Below are 26,156 nucleotides of genomic sequence, written 5' to 3' on the forward strand. Positions count from 1 at the left end.
CACCTCGAGTCAAATTGAGGTGGCGAACATATTTTCTGAACATTTATAGGCCAAAGGGTCATACATAATCATTTCTAAGTTACCCGACCACATTTCGATAGGTTTCGGACGAGTGGTGGAATTCTAGCCAAAATAGAGCCCTTAGGCTTCAATTGAATTGAATGAATAGTAACTTTTCTGTGGATCGGGTTTCGAGGAGCAGAAATGCTCCGGAAGTTCTCATATCCGCCTATCATACTAAGATATGCCAAACGAAGGAGTGGGAAGCTTTACATACCTTACAGACGTCGTATGCTCTCCCAAAAGTCAAGTCCCGTTTCGTCTGAAATCTGCAAATGGTCAAAGTTACCAATTGAGATTCTTAGGCTTAAAAAAAATGCCTTTAACTTCATTTTTGCCTACCAAAATTTCGGCAGCATTTCCCCTATAAATCTAACATCCCCGAGACTTAGCTCGGCTCAAAATACATCAACACAACAGCCCACACATCATCAAACAACACAAGTAATAATCAAATCACTCTAGCTTCAAAGTTCAACTTTATTACTTAAGTTGGCAACTTTCATTCAAACTTCCAAGACTCCAACTCTATATCTACATAATTGTATTCATTTCCTCACTCAAACTTATACAGTCACATCCCAAATACAATCCAAGCCATACACGAAATTGCCCCAAAATCCATTACTTTCCATAATTCTTCAAAACATCGAAAATTCACGACGAACATTCTAACTTGCGTCGTTTCATTCCGAATTCATTAATATCATTATAAATTCATATTTAAAGTCTCTAGCACCCTAAATATCCAATGATATACACAATTATACCGAAAGTATACGCTTTCCGATAATATCCGAAATCATTTTCCAACGCCAATTTAATTCATCAATCAATCATTTACGACACCATGATCACAACAACACATTATACCAACTAAACAAGATCAATTCACCTCACTTTCTTTTCCCTATGGCTCACGGCCAACACACAATATACACACACACCCACGGCTTTCTATTTACATCAATGTTACGGGATTCTCGTCTATTCCCAATCCTTAACATATTTATATCAATTCTATAACATTAAAGGGGCAAAATTCTTACCTTTTCTTGAAAACCCGACTTGTCGTAAACGTAGTTCTTGTGCCAAACTAATTATACCCCGTTGAAGAGGGCCTTGAGTACTTCACAACTATGTAAGAGTTGAGATTTTTGGATCAATAAACAAGCTTGGATATTTTTCTTTCTCCTTTCTCTTAGCTTCGGCCGAACCCTCTTGTTTGTGGTGTTCTTGAATTTAATTTTTGATCTTGAAAGATACTAAGTGTTGTTGATATATATCCACATAATTGATCATGTGCTATGCACATGATCACTAAGGAAGAGGCTTGGGCCTTGCACATGGGCGGCCACTTCCATTCTTTGGGCCTCAATTTTTGTGTTGCATTTTTCCTTGGCCCAATTCATAAAATGTCCCGTTTTGTAATTGCCGAAACTAATTTCCGAAATTCCAAATTTATTCTCGGCCTTCCCCGAGGTCTTAACATTAATAATTCCATAACCAACATAGTCATATTCACTAAAATCAAATTGTGTCCTTATAACACAACTCGTAATTATTTCTCGATTTCCAATTATACGAAAACACGGGACATAACATTCTCCCCCCCTTAAGAACATTCGTCCCCGAATGTTAAATTAATCTTATAAGGTCTTATGATCAAGGCAGGAGTGTCCCTTTTTAATAATGACATACATAATTCATTTTATCAATCAACACTACAAACTGAAAAAAAATTTAGATTACCTGTGGACGTCGGGAACAAGTGAGGGTATCTCCCTTTCATCTCGTCCTCCGCCTCCCAAGTCATCTCCTCCCGATTATTGTTGCGCCACAGGACTTTGACGGAGGGCACTTCTTTAGTGCGTAGTCTCTGCACCTGTCGATCCAGAATATATATAGGCTGCTCGTCATAAAATAACTGCTCTGTCACCTGAATGTCATCAACTGGGAATATCCTGGAAGGATCACCAATACATTTCCGCAACATAGACACATGAAACACCGGGTGTACGGCCTCCAAGTCGGATGGTAAGTCTAGCTCATAGGCGACCTCGCCTATCTTTCGAACGATCTGATACGGCCCAATGTACCGGGGGCTCAACTTACCCTTTCCACCGAATCTCATGACACCCTTCATGGGCGACACCTTCAGGAATACCCAGTCGCCAATCTGGAACTCTAACGGTCGACGTCGTCTATCTGCATAAGCTTTCTGTCGACTCTGAGCAGCCAATAACCGTTCTCGAATAAGCTTTACTTTATCTACGGCTTCCTGGATCACATCTGGCCCAATCAGCTTAGTCTCGCCCACATCAAACCAACCAATAGGAGATCTGCATTTCCTGCCATACAGGGCTTCATACGGTGCCATCTGAATGCTGGAGTGATAACTATTATTATAGGCAAACTCAATAAGCGGAAAATGATCATCCCAGCTGCCCCTGAAATCAATAACGCATGCCCGCAACATATCTTCGAGCGTCTAAATAGTGCGCTCGGCCTGCCCGTCGGACTGAGGGTGAAAAGTTGTACTAAGGCTCACCTGAGTCCCTAATCCCTCCTGAAATGACCTCCAGAAATTAGCTGTAAACTGGGCACCTCGGTCAGCAATAATAGATATAGGGACTCCGTGAAGTCTGACTATCTCTCTGATATATAATCTGGCATAGTCCTCAGCCGAATAGGTAGTCCGAACCGGAAGGAAATGGGCTGATTTCGTCGGCCTGTCAACAATAACCCAAATAGAATCATACCTGCGTGGAGTGCGCGGTAACCCAACGACGAAATCCATATTAATTATCTCCCATTTCCAGGCTGGAATTTCCATCTCCTGTAATAATCCACCGGGCTTCTGATGTTCGATCTTAACTTGCTGGCAGTTCGGGCACTGACTAACAAACTCAGCAATATCTTTCTTCATGTCGTCCCACCAATACAAACACCTGAGATCACGATACATCTTATTGGAACCAGGATGAACAGAATACCGTGCATTATGTGCCTCGCCCATAATCTGTCGTCGTAAGCCCGCAATGTCCGGTACACAGAATCTGCCGTCATATAATAATACCCCTTCAGGCGAGATTTCAAACTGAGTCTTTGCTTTATTAAGGGCCACATCTCTGTACTGAATCAGGAGAGGATCTTCAAACTGGCGCTGCTTTACCTCCTGAATAATAGATGATTCTGCAACTGGGCGAACAGAAATCCCAGAATCTCCAGAATCTGCCAAACGGACTCCGAGGCTTGCCAGCTGATGAATATCACGAACCAAATCTCTCTTATCAGATGGAACATCAGCCAGACTGCCTACGGACTTGCGGCTAAGCGCATCAGCTACCACATTGGCTTTCCCCGGATGGTACAGAATATCAACGTCGTAATCCTTTAGTAGCTCAAGCCATCTCCGCTGCCGCAAATTTAGCTCCTTCTGCTTAAAAATATACTGGAGACTCTTATGGTCCGTATAGATATCAACATGGACCCCATATAAATAATGCCGCCAAATCTTCAAAGCATGAATCACCGCGGCCAACTCAAGATCATGGGTGGGATAGTTCTTCTCGTGCGGTCTGAGCTGTCGGGAAGCATAGGCTATGACTCAACCGTGCTGCATCAATACATAACCTGTCCCAATACCAGAGGCGTCACAATAGACAACATACCCGTCAGATCCCTCTGGAAGAGCCAGAACTGGTGCTGTAATCAATCTCTCCTTCAGCATCTGAAAGCTGCGCTCACAGGCATCTGTCCACTGGAATTTTGCTGCTTTCTGAGTAAGCCTCGTCAGTGGTGCTGCAATAGAAGAAAAATCCTCCACGAACCTGCGATAATACCCAGCCAATCCCAGAAAACTGCGCACCTCTGTCGGTGTAGTAGGCCTGGGCCAATTCTGCACAGCCTCAATCTTCTGCGTATCGACCCGAATACCGTCTGCACCGACAATATGGCCCAAGAATGCCACAAAAGTTAACCAGAATTCACATTTGGAGAATTTAGCATATAACTTCTGCTGACGGAGAATGCCAAGTACCGTCCTCAAATGATCTGAATGCTCCTCGGCTGATCGCGAGTAAATCAAGACATCATCAATAAACACAATAACAAACATATCCAGAAAAGGCCGAAATACCCGGTTCATCAGATCCATAAATACCGCTGGAGCATTAGTCAGCCCGAAAGATATAACTCTGAACTCATAATGCCCGTACCGGGTCCTTAAAGCAGTCTTCGGGATATCTGACTCCCGTACTCGCACCTGATGATAACCTGAGCGCAGATCTATCTTTGAAAAGTATTTAGCGCCCTGCAGCTGATCAAACAAATCATCAATCCGAGGAAGGGGATATTTATTCTTTATAGTCACCTTATTAAGCTGCCGGTAATCGATACACATCCGCAATGACCCATCTTTCTTTCTGACAAACAATACCGGCGCTCCCAAGGTGATGTGCTGGGTCTGATAAAGCCCTTATCCAACAAATCTTTCAGCTGCTCCTTCAACTCCTTCAACTCAGCTGGTGCCATCCTGTACGGAGGAATAGATATAGGCTGCGTATCTGGCATCAACTCTATAGTGAAATCAATCTCCCGCTCAGGCGGAAGGCCAGGAAGCTCGTCAGGAAAAACATCTGGAAACTCACTGACGACCGGAACAGACTGAAGGGTAGGTACCTCCGCGGCAGTATCGTGCACACGAATCAAATGATAGATATACCCCTTCTAGATCATCTTCTTAGCCTTGAGGTATGAAATAAACTTACCCCTCGGCGATGCTGTAGATCCGAACCACTCTATGACTGGTTCCCCTGGAAACTGAAAACGGACTACCTTTTTCTGGCAGTCGACATTAGCATAACAGGAAGACAACCAGTCCATACCCATAATGACGTCAAACTCAAACATGTCTAACTCTATCAAATCAGCCTTAGTGCTACGATCATAGATGGTCACAGAACAGTCCCTATAGATCTGTCTCGCTACAATAAAATCCCCAACTGGCGTAGCTACCTCAAATGGCTCTATAGGCTCAGACACTATCCCCATCTTACTAGCAACGAGCGGGGAAATATATGATAAAGTAGAGCCAGGGTCAATCAATGCATATACAGATCTGGAGAAAACCAGTAATGTACCTGTGACGACGTTTGGCGAAGCCTCCTGATCCTGGCGGCTGGCCAAAGCATATATGCGGTTCGAGGGACCGCTAGAACCTGAAACGCCACCGCGGCCTCGACCGCGTCCTGCCGGTGCTGGCATACCTCGCCCTCCAGGGCGTGCAACAGATGGAACAGATGAAGAACCGGTGGCTGACCCTGTCTGCTGAGCAGCACTACCAGAACCGCTAGCCAATGGACAGTCTCTCATAAAGTGGCCCTGACCGCCACAAGAAAAGCAAGCTCCAGTCGCTCGGTAACACTCCCCGGGATGAGACTTCCCGCAATGAGGACAACGGGGTCTGGGTGGTCTGGCCTGGCTGGGACCCCTGGGTACCTGTGAACCTGCCACTCTGGAGCTCTGACCGGCCCCAGACGGTCCTGTACTATCGAATCTCCGGCTGCCTGACTGAGTACTCCGGCCGGACGAAGGAAAATGCCTATCTGACTGCTGCTGCTGAGGCTGTCCGCCTCGAGAATCTCCAGAATAACCTGCGGACCTAGCCCTCTTGGGCGACCTCCTATCTCGATCTCTGCCAGCAGGATCAGACCTGCGATGGTCCTCCATACCCATCGCATAGGCCTGAAGTCGGGCAATGTCCATGTCTGCCTGCAATGACACTGCCATACAGCTATCAACCAAATACCGATCCAATCCCATAACATATCTGTGCATCCGATCGGACATATCTGCTACCACGGCTGGTGCATATCGGGCCAGAGAGTCAAACTCAAGATTATACTCGCGAACACTCCGACCCCTCTGCTGCAGACGTAAGAATCGATCAGCCCGCGCCCGCCGTAACTCTGGGGGCAAAAAGTGGCGGGTGAATGCTGTCACAAACTGATCCCAAGTGGCTGGAGGGGCACCCTCTCCTCTAGACAGCTCCCAAGTCTCGTACCAGTGGGTAGCCACATCTCGAAGCCTGTGCGAAGCCAGCTGAACCGTCTCGGTCTCTGAAGCCCTGACCAAGTCCAGTGAGCGTCGCATCCCCCGAATAAAGTCATGGGGGTCCTCGTCGGGCTTAGACCCGAAGAACTCTGGAGGGCCACATAACAAAAACTCCCGAACTCTCAGGCTGTCCCGCCTGTCATCGTCATCATCATCCCTCCGCCCGCGTCTGCGAGCCTGTCCTGCCACCAATGTAGTCAGCAACTGTACAGCCTCTCTCAGGGTCCTATCCTCCGCCCCTGGCTGAGGAGCTGGAGTCTCAGGTGCGGGTACACGGACCTCTGGAGCTGCTGAAGGTCCTGCTCCAGGCTGTACTAGTGGGGGTGTAGCAGACCCCTCAGAATGAGGCACATCCTCAGGAAAATCATAAACACGAGCCCTGGTAGCTCGCTGTGCCTGGCTAGTCTCTCCCATCATCGCTTTGCCCTTCTGGGCCACCGTTGCCTTCTTCGGAGGCATCACTGCAAGCACAATAGCGAGTCAGATCAAAATCATCCTAATAGCACTTCTCTATCGCACGATCTAAGATTCCAAAGAAAGTAACATCCTAAATGCCCTGTATCTTCCTGTTTATAGATGTGGTGCACAACACATCGATAAACAAGACTCTACGAGACACGGCCTGTAGACATTCCGAGGACAAACCGCTCTGATACCACTTTTGTCACGACCCAGCCCCGTGGGCCGCGACTGGCACCCTACTTGGGTACCCAGACCGAATCGCACATTCATTATCGAATCCAAACCTATTTCAGAATTTCATAAAAATCATATCAAACATAACTTATAGAAATATGTCTTAAGCGGTCACGCCAAATCAAAATACCATATCAAATACAAACTGAGCGGCGGAATAGACATCGCCGGTCAAAAGTGCAAACGTAGGTATAAGGGCCATTTGGGGCCATCATAATGAACAGACCGCTTTAAGACCAGAAAACGAAATCAAACCAATACATATAGGACCCTCATCCCACATATATGACTACAGGCCTCTACGAATTCAAAACAAAGACATATGGCGAGACAGGGCCCCGCCGTACCCAAATAGTCAAATGTATAGAATATATACAAAGCAAAAGGAGTATGTACCAAAAGTGGACTCCGGATCAAAGAGGACTACTCCGGAATAGCAAAGAGGAAAGCCTACTGTGGAGGATCACCAATGTCTGTACCTGCGGGCATAAAACGCAGCCCCCGAAGAAAGGGGGTCAGTACGAAATATGTACTGAGTATGTAAAGCACGGAGTACAGAAATATGGATCAAAACCGAAAGCAAATCAGATAACCAAGTGGAATACAAATCGGTATGTCAAAATCCGTATCAAAATCATATACGTATATATATAATGCAAATGAAATCATGCAAACGCTTAGGAACATGGTCGCCACTCCGACGCTGGCGCCACACACAGCATAACACCAGAAGGTTTCAAATCTCCGTACATCCCCGAACACAAACATAATCATAGGCGAGCGTATCGCATCACGAGCCATATCATAGCATAACTCCAAACGGAACCCGGCCCTATGGCGAGGCCTCGGGAACCGTAACACAGCATACGGCCGAATTATCATAAAGCGCACGAATCAAAACCGGCCCGGGAACCGGTGAACGAAGTCATAACAAGGCACGAGCGGAGTCGTGAGCAGACAAATGCAAATCGTATTTCAAAATAGTCTTTCAAAACATAATAGTCTCATAACTCATTTCATAATACAAAATAATCGCATACTTAGTCGATATAAAGTTTCATTCCACAAAACATTTCCAAAGTAGTACGTATAGCTCAAAACGTAACTTAGCGTATCGTAATATTCAAAACATATCCCGTAGGAGGAAATTCCAGAATCGAAAGTATCATTCCAACTTTATTCAAAAGGACAGCCCCATAAGACAAATAGGGCGTCTCGGGGTTAGCGGGCCCACCTCGAGTCAAATTGAGGTGGCGAACATATTTTCTGAACATTTATAGGCCAAAGGGTCATACATAATCATTTCTAAGTTACCCGACCACATTTCGATAGGTTTCGGACGAGTGGTGGCATTCTAGCCAAAATAGAGCCCTTAGGCTTCAATTGAATTGAATGAATAGTAACTTTTCTGTGGATCAGGTTTCGAGGAGCAGAAATGCTCCGGAAGTTCTCATATCCGCCCATCATACTAAGATATGCCAAACGAAGGAGTGGGAAGCTTTACATACCTTACAGACGTCGTATGCTCTCCCAAAAGTCAAGTCCCGTTTCGTCTGAAATCTGCAAATGGTCAAAGTTACCAATTGAGATTCTGAGGCTTAAAAAAATGCCTTTAACTTCATTTTTGCCTACCGAAATTTCGGCAGCATTTCCCCTATAAAGCTAACATCCCCGAGACTTAGCTCGGCTCAAAATACATCAACACAACAGCCCACACATCATCAAACAACACAAGTAATAATCAAATCACTCTAGCTTCAAAGTTCAACTTTATTACTTAAGTTGGCAACTTTCATTCAAACTTCCAAGACTCCAACTCTATATCTACATAATTGTATTCATTTCCTCACTCAAACTTATACAGTCACATCCCAAATACAATCCAAGCCATACACGAAATTGCCCCAAAATCCATTACTTTCCATAATTCTTCAAAACATCGAAAATTCACGACTAACATTCTAACTTGCGTCGTTTCATTCAGAATTCATTAATATCATTATAAATTCATATTTAAAGTCTCTAGCACCCTAAATATCCAATGATATACACAATTATACCGAAAGTATACGCTTTTCGATAATATCCGAAATCATTTTCCAACGCCAATTTAATTCATCAATCAATCATTTACGACACCATGATCACAACAACACATTATACCAACTAAACAAGATCAATTCACCTCACTTTCTTCTCCCTATGGCTCACGGCCAACACACAATATACACACACACCCACGGCTTTCTATTTACATCAAAGTTACGGGATTCTCGTCTATTCCCAATCCTTAACATATTCATATCAATTCTATAACATTAAAGGGGCCAAATTCTTACCTTTTCTTGAAAACCCGACTTGTCGTAAACGTAGTTCTTGTGCCAAACTAATTATACCCCGTTGAAGAGGGCCTTGAGTACTTCACAACTATGTAAGAGTTGAGATTTTTGGATCAATAAACAAGCTTGGATATTTTTCTTTCTCCTTTCTCTTAGCTTCGGCCGAACCCTCTTGTTTGTGGTGTTCTTGAATTTAATTTTTGATCTTGAAAGATACTAAGTGTTGTTGATATATATCCACATAATTGATCATGTGCTATGCACATGATCACTAAGGAAGAGGCTTGGGCCTTGCACATGGCCGGCCACTTCCATTCTTTGGGCCTCAATTTTTGTGTTGCAATTTTCCTTGGCCCAATTCATAAAATGTCCCGTTTTGTAATTCCCGAAACTAATTTCCGAAATTCGAAATTTATTCTCGGCCTTCCCCGAGGTCTTAACATTAATAATTCCATAACCAACATAGTCATACTCACTAAAATCAAATTATGTCCTTATAACACACAAGTCGTAATTATTTTTCGATTTCCAATTATACGAAAACACGGGACATAACACATAAGCTACTTAATATTGTTTTGATACGTATCTATGATTTCCGAAGCTCTATTTGATATGTTTCCGAGTTTGTCTATGATTCTTATTCACTTCTTGACATGAGTACACTCGATATAGTTGAGCTTATTGTATGGTTGAATAACGAGTAAAGTGTAAAGAGTCCATGTCCCTAAAAGGGTTCTGTAAGTATTAATGTCTCTAACTTTTGTGTACAGTCTTTGATTGCTTTGGAAACGTTCGTAGAGGTTCTGTGGTTAAAGTGTCCATAACTTTCTCATACTAAACCGGATTAACTTGAAACGTGTTTACGATCCTTAAGTGTCGGTTTGTGTACTTATCTTTCGAGTCTGGAAAGAAAATTTATTTACATGCATATGGTTTCTCACTACTCTGCTCGTGCGTGCCTCAATACATCTTTCACCGAGTCCCGGGTCGGGTATGTTATCGTGCGCACTCCACTGCATTGTTCACCGAGTCCTTCATTAGAGGGCCGGTTACGGTATATGTATATGATGACATGATGAGATGACGATGTGTTATGACGGCCAGGAGGGCATATGATGATTTTATTCACCGAGTCCCTCACTAGAGGGCCGAGTACGATATGTATATATCTATATGCGTGATGATACGATAGCATGCTGACATAATTACATGACTTTATTCACCGAGTCCCTCACTAGAGGGTCGGTTACGGTATACATATACATATATTCATGATGACGTGATGACATGATTTTATTCACCGAGTCCCATAATGGGTCGGGTACGGTATGTGGTATTGGTATGCTTGATTCTGTTTCGTACTGCACAGGTACAACGGTTTCTTCATTATCATACTTGTCTCCTGGAATCTCTATTTCAGTTATGATCTTTTCAATTGCATTTCATGCCTTACATGCTCATTACATATTCCGTACTGACCCCCTTTGTTCGGGGGCTACGTTTCATGCCCGCAGGTACAGACGCTCGTTGCGGTGACCCGTCAGCATAGGACATCCACTCTGCTGTCTTGAAGTGCTCCCTTGTTTCGGAGCCCACACTTTTGGTACAGATCCTTTTGTTGTACATATATATACATATGACTATTTCGGGGTACGGCGGGGCCTTGTCTCGCCATATGATGTTGTTGTTATTCTTAGAGGCCTATAGACATGTATGTGGGCCGTGGGTCGTATTTGTTCAGTGATGTTTATGTGGTTTGTGTTTGACATTCCCCTACACTACGATAGCCTGACCGGCTTACGTGCGATATTATAAGTGACGATTTAAATGATATATTGTCTTGTATGAATGAAAGTCCCTAATATGCTAAACGCAAGTAGATTTTGGCTAGTAAGTATGTACGAGTGTCCACCTCGAGCACTAGTCACGGCCTACGGGGTTGGGTCGTGACAAAATTATTGTGAATATCTTTTGATGTAAATTCTTCTGAACGTTGTAAGAGTGAAATTAGTTTTTTGTTTCGTAAGTGGCATCCTCCCAAAGGGGATGCTACAAGTTTTGGTATCAGAGCCTTAGGTTTGTGATTCTTGGACTTTTGTTGTGACTTGTTGGTATACTTGTTTCTTTTTAACATGTTTTGTTGCATGCATTGCGCATGTGCATCATGTACATGTCTCTAATGCAAAGTGATCTTCCCTTATGTAGGAATTAAGTTATGGCCTCTTCTTCCTCTAATAGACCCATGGAAGCTGCTCGTGAGGGTTTTGACAACTCTAGTGCCCAACTTCACTTATAAGAAAGAGTTGGAGAACATTTTTCTAATTCTAATTTTCCTCGTACTAGTGGATCTGAAGTGGGAAATAATCACGGTGCAAGAGTTGGGCCACACCCTCAACAAATGGCTGATTTCTTTCGTCACATGGCTAGAAGAATACCCAACCCTAATGAAATGAACTTTGAGAAAATGAGAAAAATGGGTGGAGTTGAGTTTGAAGGCACTGTTGATCCTACGGATGTCGAGCAGTGGTTGGAGCGCATGGATAGAGTATCTGAGCAATTGGAGTGTTCAGAAGCTGCCAAATTTAAGTATGCTGTCTCACTGTTAAAAAAAATGCTTATGACTGGTGGGTAATTGTACCGAATGCCAAGGTAAAACCTCCTGTTCTTACTTGGAATGATTTTGTGGAAGAATTTCATATGAAGTATGTCCCACCTGCTTATCATGATGCAAAGAAAAAGGAGTCTCTTAATTTAGAATAAGGGGGTATGTCTATTGCTGAATATCAACAGAAGTTTCTCAGGCTTTCTCGTTATGCTGGTGGTATCATTAACGAAAAAGATAAGTGCAAGCGATTCGAAGATGGTTTTAATAATTCCATCAAAAGGTCTGTGGCGGTCCTACAACATGAGAACTTTTGTAAATTAGTTTCAACTGCTCTTACGTGGGAAAGAATCGACAAGGAACAAGCTAGTAGAAATGAAAACAAGTTTAGAAAGGCTGATGCAAATTCAGGAGGTCCATCTAAAAGGGGAAGGTTTGACAATTCCAAAGCTGGCAGTGTTCACAAGTCAGCCCAGCATAAGCAAAATAGATCAAATTTCTCTACTGCTAGCACTCCAAGCTATGGCCTAGGCAAGACTCATATATCCACTTGTGCACAATGTGGAAAGAATCACTCTGGTACTTGTAGGAGATCTTTTCGTGCTTGTTTTAATTGTGGGAGCTTCGATCATAAAGTGAAGGATTGTCCTAATCCTAAGCCTATTTCTTCTCCGCGTATAGAAGGCTCAGTTTAGAAACCTATTACCATTCCTTCTCAAGGGAATAGAGGTGAAAGATCTAGAAACATGCAAGCAACAAGTGCAGGTGGAGCTAATCAATCTAGTGGGTCAAGAGCTACAACACGAGCTTATGCAATGAGACAGAGGGATGACCAAGATGGGGCGAAAGTGGTTGTTGGTAAATTTCACTTATTTGGCTTATGTGTTGTTACATTATTTGATCCTGGTTCTATTCCTATGTTAGTTCATCCTTGGTTTTTCCTAAAGATGTGAAATCTGTGAGACTTGATTGTGGTGTGGTTGTCCAAAGTCCTTTGGGTCAACAGGTTGTTTGTAATCAAATCTATCGAGGTTGTCCTTTTGTGATGCAAAATCTAGTCTTCCTTGCTGATTTGATTGAAATTCCTTTCCAAGACTAGGATGTCATCGTCCGTATGGATGGGCTTCATAAATACCATGCGGTAGTGGATTGTAGGTCACATCATTGTTCAAGGCGAAAGATCATTGACATATAATATTATCTTTGCAGTTGTGGCAAGAAAGATAGTTAGTCAGGGTTGTGAAGCTTATCTTGCTCATATATTTGATACACACCTGGAAAGTCTAAGCCTTAAGGATATACCAGTTGTATGTGAATTTCCTGATGTTTTCCCTGAACATCTTCCTGGATTGCCCCCGAAAAGGGAAGTTGAATTTCCTATAAAAGTTATTCCTAGAACTACTCCTATTTCTATAACTCCTTATCGAAAGGCTCCAGCAGAATTGAAGGAGTTGAAAATTCAATTGCAAGAACTTCTTGAGAAAGGTTTTATTCACCCAAGTGTTTCTCCCTGGGGAGCTCCGGTTTTATTTGTGAAAAAGAAAGAAGGAACTCTTAGGCTTTGTATTGATTACCGGAAATTGAACAAGGTAACAATTAAGAATAGGTATCCACTACCTAGGATTGATGATTTATTTGACCAGCTAAAGGGTGCTAGGTTGTTCTCAAAAATTGACTTGAGGTCTGGGTATTACCAATTACGGGTAAGTGAACAAGATGTTCCTAAAACTGCCTTTAGGACTCGATATGCTTATTATGATTTTTTGGTGATGCCATTCGGGTTGACGAATGCTCCTGCAGCATTCATGGATCTGATGAATCGTGTGTTCAAGACTTATCTTGACCAATTTGTGGTGGTCTTATAGATGATATTGTCACGACCCAGCCCCGTGGGCCGTGACTAGTGTCCTAATTGGACACCCAAACCCATTCGCTCACCAAATCGACATATCAAAGACTTATTCAAATTTAGCATACGTTAATTTGCACAGATACTGAGAACAAACGTCATCTTAAGCGTTCACCTGTACAAAAATATCATACAAAAGCCGGCAGGCTGGTGGAATACACATCGCCCGAATATACATACATATACAAACATAGGGGGCCGTTTTGGCCATAATAGCAAACAGGACCACTTAAGGCATAAGTCACGGACATAATCGAACAAACACGACCCATGACCCACATATATGTCTACAGGCCTCTACAAACCATAACAGAAACATATGACGGGACAGGGCCCCGCCGTATCCCCAAATAGTCATATATACAGAAACATGTATAACAAAAGATATGTACCAAAAATATGAGCTCCGGATCAAAGGAGTACTCCAAATAGCAGAATAAGTGTCCTACACTGGCGGGTCACCAGAACGAACGTCTGTACCTGCGGGCATGAAACGCAGCCCCCGAAGAAAGGGGGTCAGTACGAAATATGTACTGAGTATGTAAAGCATGAAATACAGTAATCCGAAGTATAACTGAAGTGAGAAGTACGAAAAATGGATACAGAATTAGTATATCAAAACCTGTACTGAAAATATAAATAATGCAAATAAAAATCATGCATAGGGCTCAGGAACGTGGTCGCCACCCCGACGCTGGCGCCACAACACATCATACTCCAGAAGGTTTCAAATCTTCGTACAATCCCCGAACATATCGTATCATCAAAACATATCACAACACCAGAACACATCACAACATCAGAACACATCATATGCCATATCACATCATAACGCCGTATATTAGCGGTACCCGGCCCTATGGCGAGGAATTTGGGAACCGTAACACATCATACTGCCGAATATAACATAGTGCGCACGATCACAAAACCAGCCCGGGATCCGGCGAACGATGTAATAGTAGTATGCATGAGCGGAGTAGTGAGGAAACCATATGCATACAAATAAATAAATTTCAAAACACGGTGGACAAATATATTTACCGACATCTGAAGGCTCAGAAACAAGTTTCGGGTCAATCGGAATTAGTATAAGAAAGTTGCGAGCTTTTGAAGTACAGAACCTTCTAAAGACATTTCATAAGCCATATTTGGAAATTCAAGTATCATTCATATTAGGAAACTTTCGAATAACATTATGGATCAAATCAAATGGAGACTTTAAGACCACATTTACGTATCAAAGTATTCATCAAAGACCTTAATCATCTCTATTTTCTTTCGAACAATATTTGGAAACATAACAACTAGAAACTTCGAACATCATAAAATACGTATCAAGCCATATGGAATAGCTTATGGAAGTCAAGGATGTTAGCCATCCTAGTGGCTCTAAGAATAGAATTTTCCTTAGAAGCATACATATACGTTATTCGTTCATTTCATAAAGGTCATGCCAAAAGAAGGAAAGGTAGGCTTTACATACCTCGATCGCTCGCTAACCAAATCCTGACTCAACTCTCGGGCTCCCCAATATCAACAATAACGTTATCGATTACCAAACATTAGCTACAAGTACTTAGAAATCAAATTCTAACTAGTACTTGTCTACAGAAATTTCGGCAGCATCTCCCCTATAAATTCAACATCCCCGAGAATTTAACTCGGCCAAATTTATCTACAACCATACCAACAATACCAACAACCATACTAATAATCATCATGAATCAATTTAAACGCATACGAACATTAGTAACTTTCTTCTCTACGTAGCTTATCATATTCAATACAACTACATACATTCAAGCCAACATCAATGCTCACATATTCATTACTAATCTGAGATCATTCAAACACAATTCAAGAACATTTCAAACAATTTATACAATATTCAAACAATTCCACCAACACACCAATTCAAGAACTTTCAATTCCAACGAGGACGATAACAACACATTTTTATCTTTCAAATTCATGAACGACACTTAACAATTCACACGTTAGCAATGTTATTCCCGCCAATACAAGAACTACGTTAATGACCACAGTGGCTTCCAAAACGGCCCACAACCATCACAACTTCAACTTAAATCATCAAATTCTCATTTTCATCATAGAATACATAACAACAACAATCAAATTACTACATAAAAATTAGTTCATCTTCCCTAGACTACACACACATACACGGCCACATACACTCACACACACCCACACGGCCACACCCATAACACACAAATTTCATACTTTTCATTCATTTCCACATACTACAACATATATAAATCTTCCATAACATGTAAAAGAATAAAAATTCTTACCATTTCTTCAATTTTCCACTTGCCACCAAGAGTGGTTTTCTTGCTTAAATAATTATACCACGTTGAAGAGGGCCCTTGAATTAGTAAGAATACTATAAAATTATAATTTTTGGATCAAGGATTGATGGCTTAAAATTTTTTCTTTCTCTCTTGCTTGGCCGAATTTGCTTCTTGCTCTCACTCTTCTTTTGTTTTCTTGAATGTTCTAATTGATGACAAATAATAGGCCCTCTTTATTTATTAAGTGGTATCAGAGCGGTTTTTCCTCGGAATGTCTACAGGCCGTGTCTAGTAGAGTCTTGTTTAGCGGTGTGTTGTGCACCACATCTATAAACAGGAGGCTACAGGACATTTAGGATGGTACCTTTCTTTCGATCCTAGATCGTGCGATAGATCTGTGCTATTAGGATGATTTCTTTCTGACCGATTGCTATGTTTACAGTGATGCCTCTGAAGAAGGTGACGGCTGCCCAGAAGGGCAAAGCAGTGGCAGGAGAGACCAACCAGATACAGAGCGTTACTCGGGCTCGTGCTCAGATTATGCCCGATATTGCACCCAAGTCGGAGGGTTCTGCTACATCCCCACCATTGGAGGAGCCTGGAGCAGCAGCCGCTGCCACCATGGATCAGGGGGCGGCTTCACCAGTAACCCCAGAGGCTCCAGCGGCCGAGCCTCCAGCTCCTCAGTTAGGTGCGGAGGATAGGGCGATGAGAGAGGCTGTGCAGTTATTGACGACATTAGTAGCAGGACAGGCTCGCAGACTCGGGCTAGGGGGTGATAATGGTGACAGACGTGATAATTTGAGGATCCGTGATTTCTTGACTTGTAATCCCCCAGAGTTCTACGGGTCTAAGCCCGAAGAGGACCCCCAGGATTTCATTCGACAGATGCAGCGCACACAGAGACTGGTCAGGGCTTCCGAGACTGAGTCTGTCGAGCTGGCTTCACACAGATTGCGGGACGTAGCAATTAATTGGTACGAGTCTTGGGAGCTGTCCAGAGGCGAGGATGCTCCTCCAGCCGTGTGGGATGATTTTACAGCAGCTTTTCTCAGCCACTTTTTGCCCCTAGAGTTGCGGCGGGCGAGAGTTGACAGATTTTTACAGATGAGGCAGAGAGACAGGAGTGTCCGAGAGTACATCTTAGAGTTTGATTCTCTGGCCAGATATGCACCTACCATTGTGGCGGATATGGCTGATAGGGCTGGATCATTACTTGGTGGATAGCTGTATGACGATGGCGTCGCAGACTGGGATGGATATTGCCCTGTTACAGGCCTACGCGCAGGGTATGGAGGACCGGCACAGAGGGCGCCAGCCTGATAGAGATCGTGACAGGAGGCAGCCCAAGAGGGCTAGATCAGCCAGTTATTCAAGGGAGTCTCGAGGCGGGCAGCCTCAGCAGCAGTATAGCAGATATCCTCCCCAGTCAGGTCGGAGTGCACATTCACAGTCTACAGATAGATGGTTTGATGGTGCAGGGCACTCGGAGCGGGCCAGAGCTCCAGGGCTTCAGGTTCGCAGGTGAGCCGAGGTTCCAGCCAGGCGAGGCCACCTATGCCTCGATGTTCCTATTATGGGAGGTCTCACCCAGGAGAGTGTTATCGAGCTACAGGTGCCTATTTTTCTTGTAGCCGCTAGGGCCACATTATGAGAGATTGTCCGTTGGCGGGTGGTTCTGGTGGTGTAGCTCAGCCGACGGGATCAGCTGCTGGTTCATCTTCCACTCCTTCAGCTATGCGCCCTGCGGGACGGGGTATGCCAGCACCAGCGGGCCGCGGTAGAGGCCATGGCGGGGTTTCTGATTCTAGCGGTCCGTTGAACCGCATATATGCATTGGCTAGCCGACAGGATCAGGAGGCGTCGCCAAATGTAGTCACAGGTACACTATTGGTTTTCTCTCGAGCTGTATATGCATTGATAGACCCAGGTTCTACTTTATCATATATTTATCCCCTCGTCGCTAGTAAAATTGGGATATCACCTGAACCTATAGAGCCGTTCGAGGTAGCTACACCGGTCGGGGACTTTATTATAGCGAGGCATGTATATAAGGATTGTTCTGTGATTATAAGTGGCCGTTGCACTAAGGCCGATTTGATAGAATTAGATATGCTGGAATTCGATGTTATTATGGGCATAGATTGGTTAGCCTCTTGTTATGCTAATGTTGATTGTCAGAAAAAGGTAGTCCGCTTCCAGTTTCCAGGGGAACCAGTTATAGAATGGGCAGGAAATACAGCATCACCGAGAGGTAAGTTTATTTCATACCTCAAGGCCAGGAAGATGATTCAGAAAGGGTATATTTATCATTTGGTCCGTGTGCATGATACTAAAGCAGAAACACCTACTCTCCAGTCAGTTTCAGTTGTTAATGAATTTCCAGATGTATTTCCGGATGAGCTTCCAGGTCTTCCACCTGAACGGGAGATCGAGTTCACGATAGATGTGCTGCCAGATACTCAGCCTATATCTATTCCCCCTTACAGAATGGCACCTGCAGAATTGAAAGAATTGAAAGAGCAGCTGAAAGATTTATTAGAAAAAGGCTTCATCAGACCCAGTACGTCACCTTGGGGAGCACCGGTATTGTTTGTAAGAAAGAAAGACGGGTCGCTGCGGATGTGCATTGATTACAGATAGCTGAATAAGGTGACTATAAAGAATAAATATCCCCTCCCCCGGATTGATGATTTATTTGACCAGTTGGAGGGTGCTAAATATTTTTCGAAGATAGAATTGCGCTCGGGCTATCATCAGGTGCGGGTACAAGAGGCAGATATTCCTAAGACTGCTTTCAGGACCCGATACGGGCATTATGAGTTCAGAGTGATGTCTTTTGGGCTAACTAATTCTCCAGCAGTGTTCATGGATTTGATGAATCGGGTATTCAGGCCGTTTTTAGACATGTTTGTGATCGTATTTATTGATGATATTCTGGTTTATTCCCGATCAGCAGAGGAACATTCAGATCATCTGAGGACAGTACTTGGCACACTTCGGCAACAGAAATTATATGCTAAGTTCTCCAAGTGTGAATTCTGGTTAACCTCAGTGGTATTCTTGGGGTATATCATCGGAGCAGATGGTATTCGGGTCGATACACAGAAGATCGAGGCTGTACAGAATTGGCCTAGGCCTACGACACCGACTGAGGTACGCAGTTTTCTGGGATTAGCAGGGTATTACAGGAGGTTTGTGGAGAATTTTGCTTCGATTGAAGCACCATTAACAAAGCTAACTCAGAAGGCAGCAAAATTTTAGTGGACCGATGCTTGTGAACGCAGCTTCCAGTTGCTGAAGGAAAAAATTGATTACAGCTCCAGTTCTAACTCTTCCAGAGGGGTCAGACGGGTATGTCATTTATTGTGATGCTTCCGGTATTGGGATAGGTTTTGTACTAATGCAGCATGGTCGAGTTATAGCCTATGCTTCCCAGCAGCTCAGACCGCACGAGAGAAAGTATCCTACTCATGACCTGGAACTAGCCACGATAATTCATGCTTTGAAGATATGGCGGCATTACTTCTATGGGGTTCATGTTGACATTTATACGAACCACAAAAGCCTTCAGTATATTTTTAAGCAAAAGGAGTTGAATTTGCGGCAAAGAAGATGGCTCGAGTTATTGAATGATTATGACATCGACATTTTATATCATCCGGGAAAAGCCAATGTTGTAGCAGATGCACTTAGCCGCAATTCTATGGGCAGTTTGACCGACGTGCAACCAGAGAGGAAAGAATTAGTTTATGAGATTCATCAGCTAGCCAGTCTTGGAGTCCGTTTGGCCGATTCTGGAAATATTGGGGTTTCTATTCGAGAAGTTACTGAATCATCTATTATGGAAGAAGCAAAACGACGTCAGTTCGAGGATCCTATTCTGGTACAGTACAGAGATGCGACCCTTGATAAGGAAAAGACCCAGTTCGAAATTTCACCTGACGGGGTATTATTATATGGTGGCCGGATATGTGTACCTAACGTTGCAGGGCTGCGGCGACAGATTATGGGAGAGGCACATTATGCTCGGTATTCTGTTCATCCGGGATCCACAAAAATATACCATGATCTCAGATGTTTATATTGGTGGGATGGTATGAAAAGAGATATCGCAGAGTTCGTTGCTCAGTGCCCAAATTGCCAACAGGTTAAGATCGAGCATCAGAAGCCCGGTGGATTGTTACAGGAAATGGAAATTCCAGCTTGGAAATGGGAAATAATTAATATGGATTTCATCACAGGTTTACCACGTACTCCACGATGGTATGATTCTATATGGGTTATTGTTGATAGGCTGACAAAATCAGCCCATTTTCTTCCGATTAGGACCACCTATTCGGCTGAGGATTATGCCAGGTTGTATATTAAAGAAATAGTAAGGCTTCACGGAGTTCCTACATCTATTATATCCGACAGAGGTGCAAAGTTTACAGCTAACTTATGGAGATCGTTTCAGGACAGATTAGGGACCCAGGTGAGTCTTAGTACAACATTCCATCCTCAGTCTGACGGACAAGCCGAGCGTACTATTCAGACGCTGGAAGATATGCTACGGGCCTGTGTTATTGATTTCCGAGGTAGTTGCGACGATCATTTTCCGCTCATTGAATTTGCTTATATTAATAGTTATCATTCCAGCATTCAGATGGCGCCGTATGAAGCCTTATATGGTAGAAAATGCAGATCTCCGATTGGTTGATTCGACGTGGGTGAAACTAAATTGATTGGTCCAGATATGATCCAGCAAACAGTCGATAAGGTGAAACTCATTCGGGAGCGGTTATTAGCAGCCCAGAGTCGACAGAAATCATATGCAGATAAACGACGTCGACCTTTAGAGTTTCGGATTGGTGACTGGGTATTCTTGAAAGTGTCGCCTATGAAGGGTGTAATGAGATTCGGCAGAAAAGGAAAGCTCAGTCCGAGATATATTAGGCCTTATTAGATTGTTCGAAAGATAGGCAAGGTCGCTTACGAGTTAGACGTACCATCTGATCTGGAAGCAGTACATCCAGTATTCCATGTATCAATGCTCCGTAAGTGTATTGGTGATCCTTCCCGAATATTTTCCACAGAAGATATCCAGGTAACAGAGGAACTGTCCAATGAAGAACAGCCTGTAGCTCTCTTGGATCGTCAGGTAAGGAGACTACGTACCAAAGATGTACCTTCTGTTAAGGTCATATGGCAGAATAATAACAGAGAAGAAGTGACCTGGGAAGCGGAGGACGAGATGAAGAAGAAGTATCCTCACCTGTTTCCTATGCCTACAAGTAATTTAAATTCCTTAATTGGTTATATTGATTGGTGAATGATTTATATGTGCTGTCCATAAAAAGAAACTCCCCCGAAATGCATGCAAGACCCTATAAGGCTAGTTTAACATTCGAGGACGAATGTTCTAAAGGGGGGAGGATGGTATATCCCGTATTTTGCACATTTGGATAAATCGAAATAATTTTGACTAATAAGAGATAAGGCAATATTTTGATCTTATTTAATATATATGTTGTTCATGAAAAATATTGATGCGGAAATATCGAGGAAGACTAAGGGCAAAATTAGAATTTTGGAAATTAGTTTCGTGAATTACAAAATATGAACCAAAAGTAATTGGGCTTGAACAAAAAAAAAAGAGGCCCAATAAATGTGGCCGGCCATAGGGCATGGCCCAAGGCCCATGTGAAATTAAATTGACCAAATAAATAAAGAGGGCCTATTATTTGTCATCAATTAGAACATTCAAGAAAACAAAACAAGAGTGAGAGCAAGAAGCAAATTCGGCCAAGCAAGAGAGAAAGAAAATTTTTTAAGCCATCAATCCTTGATCCAAAAATAATAATTTTCTAATATTCTTACTAAGTCAAGGGTGTTATATCCCGCATTTTTCGCATTCGGATAATTTAAGGTAATTGCGGGAGATTAAGAGCAAGATTATAATTTTGATCTTATTTGGTGTACAAGTTGTTTATAAAAATTTTGAAGTGGGAGTATTAGGAAAGGTCAAGGGCAAAAAGGGGAAACTCGCAATATGACTCGTGGAAATATGGAGAAAGACGAAGGGCAAATTTGGAAGTTGGAAAAATGCTTCATGAATTACATAAACTAGCTAAATATAAGTGGGCTTGAAAGTAATAATCTTGGAAATATTACAAGGCCCAACCGGCCATATAGGGTCCAAGCCCATAAGGAATATAACTTGGTCAATTTAAATAATGACCAAGTCACTTTATTCATCATAATCCATAGAAATTTCAAGAAGCTTCAAGAGAAGCAAGAACAAAGAAAGAAGGAGCCAAACCCTTAGGGCCTTTCGGCCAAGAGGAAAATCACCAAGAAAATTGATAAAATTTCCACAAAAATTATTCCCTACCAAGCTAAGGATCCCTAACAAGGTGGAGTTGTTGTTGGAGCAAGAAAGGCTCAAAATCATTCAAGTTGCCAACTTGTAGTCAAGTGAGAAGTTGAAGAAGAAAGGTGAATTTCAATCTTGTTTTATGTGTTATACATGGTGTATATGTGTTGTAGTATGTTAAAATGAATGTAATTCATGAAGGAAATAAATATAGCATGTTGGCCGTGAGGTAGCATATATATATGTATGTGTAGGAATCATATTTCAATCATGTTGTCTAGTATTTGGTTGTGAATGATATGTAGGAAATGGAAGTTGAATGAGTTTGGAGAAATCGTAGTGTACATGCATGTTGGCCGTGGGTTGTGGGTTAATAGGGAAGAGAATGAGTCAATTTTATGTAGTGTTTTGGTTATGGTTATGTAGTGGATTCTATGTGGCTAATGAATGCATAATAATCTTGTGAAGTTGTAGTAGGTGGAGACTTGTTATAGAAGTCATGTAAATTGAATGTAAGGTTCTGGCATGCATGAAAAATAATGTGGTTAGTATGATGTGGTTGAGATATGAATTATTATGTTTATTGAAGTCGGAAGATTTTGAAGAAAGTGGTAAATTGAGATCATGTGTATTGAATGAAATGTGTGAATCGCTTGTATAGTTGTTGAATTATGTTGATAGTTTGGCCGGGTTTGAATTCCCGGGTTGTGTTTGATGAGAATTTGACCAAATTGAATGTCGAGGATGGTATATTTACAGAGGAAATGCTGCCGAAATTTCGGTAGCAAAGTGCTTCCTTAAGATTTTAACTCTAAGTCTTCTAATGAGAGTTTTGGTAAAAATGACCAATTCGCAGATTTCGAAGAGATTGTGACGTGAATTTGGGATAGCAAAAGGAGCGGAAAGAGGTATGTAAGGCTTCACCCTTCTTTCTATGGCATGTCTTGGTTCTAATAAGTCGGGCACGAGCCTCGGGGACAACTCGGTTCCCCGGAATCCACACCTAAAGTTTTCTACCTTTTGTTCAATAGAATTGAACTAAAAAGTGTGCCAATTGTTGGAAAAACCTCCTACACCCTTAGAACTTGTATAAATGGGACCCGATTACCCTAAGACCCCCACAAGTAACGCTATAACGCGTAACATACGTAAATCGTATACGCTACCTCATCCGGCCCGAGGTGGGCCCGTTACTCTCGGATTCCCCTATAGTCTTGGTTGACTTACTTAAGGTGAATTCAAAGGGGACCTTTGATCCTGATTTCGTTACTAAATGCTAAGTATTATAACTACTCTAACGAGAATACTTCTATGATGGTAATGATAACTACGATGTTAGACAAAAGAATATGCCTATGATAAGTACGACCGGAACGATTCTACGACTAAGATTTTTAAGCTAAGGATTCAATGTGAATATGAAATTGATAAACTATTTTTGAATCATAATTATATTCCCTAGCTCTAACTTTATTTTCTAAGACTCCAAAGCCTATGACTATCATCTATGATAACCGCGATTTCATTCTACGGTTACTGTAATACTATTCTCCGTTGATAGTCTCGCCTTAAAATTACTTGTTCCTACAAGGTGAGACAAAGCTATCACTAGCATTCCGTAATGTAATCGGAGATCGCCGACCTTATGTCACTCCGATGAATACGTGATTTTCCTTGGCTCTCTCGTGTGATTATATGATAGATGTATATAAAACGGGTATATGTGTATGGATATATATATATATATATATATATATATATATATATATATATATATATATAAGATAAAGTAAATTGTATATAAGAAATGTATATGTATGTGTGTATGGGGAAAAGGGAAGGGCCACTGTTATATCACCACCTGATTCAGCTGGATTCCATCCTGGACGCGGGATGCCCGGACACGGGATATGGGAAGAGCCGTACGCGGCGACTGTATACATATATATATGATGTATGATACATATGTAATGTAATGTGTTGGGTCACCGTTGGGGAGGGGGTTGGGAGAGCCGATGTATTCGGCGTCTGTAAATGTGAATGAAAGATACCGTTATTGAAATGTACTGCTTTCTGCACACGAGAATAAGATATATAAAAATGTTGACTCCTATTCCCATGAAAAGAAACGTTTCAAAGTCGAAAGGACAAACCTACATGACAGCCGGCCTGAAAAGGGGCCTTCCTATGCACAGGTTACTTTCTCGCCTCGTTATATGCCCTGTGACTCCATGATATTATTAATCGTACTCTATGTTACTGCTTGTATTATTTTCTATGCCTTACATACTCGGTACACTATTCGTACTGACGTCCCTTCTTGTGGACGCTGCGTTTCATGCCGCGCAGGTCAGCAGACAGGTGGACTTGATCGTTAGCAGCTCTGCCAGCAGTACTCTACAGCGCTCCAGTCGTTCCGGAGCCTTATCTCAGTGGTACCATTTTGTGTATATATAATCTTGGGCACGATAGTACTCGGCCCTTTTCTATGTATAAGTGTACTATGTCTAGAGGCTCGTAGACAGATATGTGCAGTCAGTCAGGTACAGGTAGATATATGGCATGGTTGTTGTATAAAGTGATAACGAAGTTTACTAGTCTATGTTCATAATGACGCTGCTAATATTAATGTTCATTAATGTTCGAAAAAAAAAATGGCACTGTCTATGCGGCTTGCTAAGAGATAAGTGTAATATGATAGATAAGGGGTGCTCGGTACAAGTATCGGGTACTCGTCACGGCCCCTAGTCGGGTCGTGACAAAAGTGGTATCAGAGCAGTTCGGTCCTAGGGTTTGTCTACGAGCCGTGTCCAGTAGAGTCTTATCTATGGGTGTGTAGCGCGCCACACTTATAAACAGGAGGCTACAGGGCATTTAGGAAGTGTGACCTTCTTTGCATTCTGAAATCGTGCGATAGAGCTAAGTTGCCAGGCTTCCATATTCCTTTTCCTAAACCTGTGATATGGTTTCAGTAATGCCGCCGAAGAAAAAGGCTATGATGGCCGAGAAAGCCAAGAGGGTGGCGGCCAGCAGAGTTGAACGGGAGCTAGAAGAAGAAGAATCTCATAATGAGGCTCCCCCTCAGACTGTTCCTGCTCCCCCTGCACCAGCAGAGCAGGAAAGGATTCCAGCTCCAGCCCCCGCACCTCCAGTTCTGCCGCCAGCAGTTCCGGGCCAGCAAGTGGCAGAGGCCATCCAGTTACTGACCCAGTTAGTCGCCACACAGGCTCAGCGGCGAGATGCAGATCCGGGAGATAGGGCGGTAAGTGCAAGAGCCCGTGACTTCATTACCCTGAAGCCGCCAGAGTTTTATGGGTCAAAACCAGAGGAAGACCCGCAGAGCTTTATAGATGAAATGCTGAGGACTCTGGGGATAATGCATGCTTCAGATACAGAGTCAGTAGAATTGGCATCGTATAGGTTGCGGGATGTAGCAGTATTGTGGTATAACAGTTGGATATCCTCTAGGGGAGTAAATGCCCCTCCCCCGGTCTGGCAGGAGTTTACGGAGGCATTTCTACGACATTTTCTACCACCAGAGGTTCGACGGGCTCGAGCCGACATGTTCCTGAACCTTAGACAGGGAAATATGAGTGTTCGGGAATACAGTCTTCGTTTCAATTCGCTAGCCAGGTATGTCCCCGCCCTGATAGCTGATAGGGGACACCATGTGCACCGGTTTGTAAGTGGGCTAGGGCCACATTTGGTTAAGGAGTGTTTGACGGCCTCACTCCAGGACGGGATGACTATTACCCGC

General features: G+C 42.9%; 1 protein-coding gene across 1 annotated transcript; it reads left to right on the top strand.

The window, feature by feature from the left end:
• Nucleotides 1-11,981: 11,981 nt before the first annotated feature.
• On the top strand, nucleotides 11,982-12,512 carry LOC132611998 (uncharacterized). The gene has a single exon (XM_060326353.1). The coding sequence runs from the start codon at nucleotides 11,982-11,984 to the stop codon at nucleotides 12,510-12,512; it is 531 nt and encodes a 176-aa protein (XP_060182336.1).
• Nucleotides 12,513-26,156: the final 13,644 nt, after the last annotated feature.

Source organism: Lycium barbarum, chromosome 1 (genome assembly GCF_019175385.1).
Source record: "Lycium barbarum isolate Lr01 chromosome 1, ASM1917538v2, whole genome shotgun sequence".
Taxonomy (NCBI): domain Eukaryota; kingdom Viridiplantae; phylum Streptophyta; class Magnoliopsida; order Solanales; family Solanaceae; genus Lycium; species Lycium barbarum.